Raw genomic sequence first — 4,662 nt, forward strand, 5'->3', positions numbered from 1 at the left:
CCAGTCACATTAACATAATAAATAAAATGGACTTTTTCTTAAGACAGTACAATGTAACTTTTAAAACAGGATACAAATGAAAACAATAAAGATTACATTATACCTAATTTTTCTCTAATTGATTGTAATGGTCAGTATTAATGAATTTTAAATTACACTATACTGCTATTTTAAGTAGTGTAAATTGGTTATTCAGGTTATGGCAATTCATAATATCCAACACTATAACACCAATGATTTTTTTTTCAAATATTTTTGAAATACTGACTTCCTGGTAAATAGATGTGATGCCAGGTGTTGGAGAATACTAAGAACACTATTGTAGTATTACTTTTTATGTGGCCAGGTAATACTTGATCCACGGCCATTTTCACTGTTGAAAATTTCCTTCAGGGAAAAAGTTAGTGTATAATTCATGTTTGCTGTCAACATCTGTATTCAGATGGCTGCCCCAGAGGCTGTAAGGTTTGAGGAAATCTGTGTCACATCAAAACCGGTAAGTGGACAGAGCTGCTTCAGTTACGTAGTGGTAGAATTAGTGGTAGAATTAATTAAGATAAACTTGCGACGAAATGTGATGTCTCGTAGTGAGATTCAGGCCTTCAGATAATGTATTAATAAGCTCTTTAAAATGTAGCAGCCTTTTATAGTTTGATAATGGTTTTCTACTTTTTGTGTTTAAAAGAATGTGTTCATTGTGGAAAGATATCCCAAGCGTAGATAAATATTTAAAGAAACAATAGCAATCACTCTATGTTACCGTTGGTTTTCTATTTATTTATGCAAATGAAGGGATTTTCATCTTTAATTTACCATTTAACTTGAGTTTAAGAGGAGGATATCTATCCGATAGCGTAAGGATTAAATGTTTCTATAGATGAATTTTAAAGTTTCCTTTACGTCTCATTTTGATCATTCCTTTCACATGGTATTTAGAGACGTAATGTTTGGTAACTAAGAAACAAAGTGATGGTTGTTAATTAACAAATAAAGGCTATATATATAGATTTAATTAACCCACATAATCTGGATATTTCACATATACACGAATGTTTACTTCCAGTTAACGTGTATAACATAGTTCTTTTTTAAATTTAGTTTTACATAACACTCTAAATCCGCAATACAACTTCTTATGTTTTCATAACTGTCAAGACCACATATAAACGTGTGTGTGTGTCTGTGTCATATTTAGTCTAGAAAAAAACATGTTGTATATGATAGTTACCGCGACAACCGTGCTCATAGTATTTATGCAAACACGTAAAAAGTCGTCAGAAATGTGTATGCTTCTGTGGATGCGTACAAAATACATGTACATTAAATATATGCATATATACTAATATATATGCATATAAACTGGTAACAAACATAAGGTCAATCAGTAAAACAAACGTGTTTCGTTTGAACGTAAGACTAAAGCAAAGTGCGTTAGTGTAACAGGTGCGAAGGTTACAGTATAAGCAAAACTGTACTTACCGACTACCGTAAGCAGCATATTATCCAGTAGCAAAGCGATGAAGACAATCAACAGAATTAACCTCCTCGATTGTCTTTCTTCCCGTAACCACCTCAAGAACCCGAATTCGCGTAGTTTGCCTAATCCACCCATTTTGAGGGTTAATATTAATTTGCCCTGAAATGAAAGGAAAAAACGAAAAACATGAACTACTTATATATTAAGTAAGCCTTACGTTAGGTTCAAACAACGAACTTGACATGCATACTGCTGAGGAGGAATAGACTGAAGACTGATGTGAGATAGTATCAAAGTGTTTTAAAATATCGTCTTGCAAAACTGTATGCCACGATGTGAAAGCTGCGGTCAGTTGGTGAGTTTTGGTTCTGACACGTTTTTAGGGTGACCACCTAATCCATGTCAGGAGGGACACTATGAGCTACTTCAGCTTTTACGAACTACTTTAAAGCTGAAAGGGTTCTGTGCTCTGCTAAAATGTTTGGTTAGTTCCTAGATTGAAAGACTCATCCAGCTGTTTCGCATTAACATTACTGACACATATGCATGATTATAGGAGACTGACCAATCAGCATACGGCAAGAACCCAGTGCTTAAGTGAAATCCTGGTCCTTTTAATTGAAATGTATGAAATGGTACTTTACAAATCCTGTTGTAGCTCATAGTGTCCATCCTGACATGGATTAGGTGGTCACCCTACACGTTTTACCTGCGGTTACCCAAAAACGGTTGCAATTAGTAAAAGGAGGCGACGCACATTGAATAGAAAAATAAAAGGTTAAAAGTTGCAAGAAATCTCACCTTAAATACACATTTGATAAAATCCTTTTGCTTTTCAGTTGAGGAGAAAGGAGGGTTGAATGTAGGGAGGTTTAGTTACTTGACTTAGCTTTGACGTCACAGAACCCTTATCACTCAGAAGTATCGTCAGCAGCATCGTCTCCCCAACTGCAACCGCATCCCAGCGTTACTTCCTGCAGATGACCAGTGCAAATCCTTCAGGCGTTTGCTCTTATGAAATGCGTCAATTCGCCACGACCTATTGTTAAAGGCACAACACCAGCTCTTAATAGATAATGTGATTTGGGTTAGAGGGAAATGCAATCAGTACTACCCCGTTAATACATGTTATGCGAGAATTTGGTTGGACCTGAGGTTTGTTAATGTCTTTAAACAAGTTGCACTATTACCCTATGACAATAGCCAACTTACAGCCACTCATTTATATTAATCATGTGTGCAATAATGAGAAATATAATATTGATAACAATTAAGTATTACTTTAGCATACTTTAAAAATTCTTTTTTAATTTCAAATAAAATATTTCTTTTAAAAATATGACATTAATTGAATTTGTAGCCCAAGGGAGAGCAGTGAAAGTCACTTAATATCAAACACCAATGGTATACATTATAAACAGCAATTTTATGGTCTAAGGGAGTATTCAATATCATAAACAAACCAGAGTGGTCTTTTTCAGGGAGAAGTGCAATTGAAAGTATGGATGGATGCAAAATATCACTCCAATGAATAGGAACAATAGCTGCTACAAAGAACAGTGTTATGTACAGCTTGATGTGTATATAATATAGGTATTTACTGTACACGTTAAAGCCGTTCTATTCAGGGCAATACATTGTTTATTTATTTCAGATTAATATTCTGGTCTAGATCTTACTTTTACTTAAAATGGCCCAGTTCAATACATTTCCTTTTAAACCAGCCAAGCACTCTGCTGTGCAGAGCGATAATGTTTTGGAGTGCCATCTCCACCTAGTGTACACAACTTGATCTGTGCCACTGTGTGCTGTAAATTGTTTATTGTGCCATCTAGTGGTTTGTTGTATCTTTGTACTACTGTTTTTACTATTTTGAGTCCCAAAGCATGATTAACTAGAGTAGACATTTTTTTCTAGAATTAGTTTTTGATCATGTTTGTTATACCATGTTGCAAGTACAAAGTAGCCAGATTAGTGCCAAAAGTCACATTTCATTTTCCCTGATCACATGTACAGTTAGGCGAGTTTGTTTTTACAAGGATGAAGGTAATAGCGATCATTTTATTTGAACTCATATTTATTAGGGATAGGCCGAGCCACATTTTTCAGGTCCGATCCGATTCCGATACACAACTGCCGATTCCGATACAAGAGCTCTTTTTACTTTGTTATACTTTATATATATATATATATATATTTTTTAAGCTAGTAAATACAGATGGAAAAAATGTATGACAAAAATATTTTCGGCTATTACAAACATACATAACGTACCGTTCCACCTCGTTTGTACGTCTGGTTTGTTACCAGCGTTTTTGAGGCATTTGCAGTTCAATATGAATATCTTCAAAACAAGTATACACAAGTGGCGAATGATTAAAATTTTAACACAATTTTTCTCCCATTTCTCTACACTTTGTTGCGATGGCAGCCCCTCTTATATCACAAGCTGCAGCGAGTTCGCAAGACAGTCCATATTAGCGACTCCCAAATCATTCATTGCTTTTTTTGTCTCGCACAGTTGCGGGCGCATTGTTAAGTGGGATTGTCCATTAACACAGAAGCATAACATTTTGAGCTGAATACAAAGAAAATGTATAATACGAATAAAGTGACCCTCACATAAAATAATGTTTATTTAGCAACCAAGCAATTTTAATTGGATTGAAATTAATATGATGCGCAGTTCTCTTCAGCATAAGGCAGCTTCAATGTGCTGAGGCCTCTTTCGATCATCTACAGTGGACTGGGATAACACTTGGACCAAGGTTCCCCAGTTCGGGGCCTGGAGGGCCAGAATCCAACACAGATTTCCCTGCTCAAAACACAAACTAAAGAAGGTAATTAGCTGCTTAAGATATGTTTCAGCAGGGAAATCTACAAACAGATTGGAGAACCATTTCAGCTTAGCAAAAGGTCACAGTTTCTATTTAATTCATAAGTAAATAGTTATTAGAATCTATGATGTAAGATGCAAAGTCATCAAGAAGTGGAGTGTTGTTTGATTATTGAAATGGCACATGCTGCAATGATGATGCATTTGCATGCTTTATTTCATTTACATTTACCAGACACTCTTTTCCAGAGTGACTTACAACAGTGTTTTCACAAAGCAATAGAAAGCATTCCCCAAAAGCTTCAAAATTATTTTTCCACTACATAAGCAAGCAGTTGGTGTGCCTCTC

The 4,662-nt window shown here is 35.3% G+C and overlaps 1 protein-coding gene across 2 annotated transcripts in view; it reads right to left on the reverse strand.

Annotated features, from left to right (window-relative positions):
* slc18a2 (solute carrier family 18 member 2) overlaps positions 1 to 2,483 on the reverse strand; it is a 20,769-nt gene extending 18,286 nt beyond the window's left edge. Inside the window, exons 1-2 of one of the 2 annotated variants that reach the window (XM_023804018.2) lie at positions 2,279 to 2,483; positions 1,480 to 1,636 (exon numbers count right to left, since the gene is read on the reverse strand). In XM_023804018.2, coding sequence (XP_023659786.1) covers positions 1,480 to 1,612 — 133 coding nt within the window. In that variant the 5' untranslated portion in view covers positions 1,613 to 1,636; positions 2,279 to 2,483. Of the gene's footprint in view, positions 1 to 1,479; positions 1,637 to 1,727; positions 2,110 to 2,278 lie in introns of those variants that run through there. The other variant, XM_023804021.2, reaches the window with a different exon arrangement.
* Between the last annotated feature and the right edge of the window lie 2,179 nt (positions 2,484 to 4,662).

Source organism: Paramormyrops kingsleyae, chromosome 3, assembly GCF_048594095.1.
Source record: "Paramormyrops kingsleyae isolate MSU_618 chromosome 3, PKINGS_0.4, whole genome shotgun sequence".
Classification (NCBI taxonomy): Eukaryota; Metazoa; Chordata; class Actinopteri; order Osteoglossiformes; family Mormyridae; genus Paramormyrops; species Paramormyrops kingsleyae.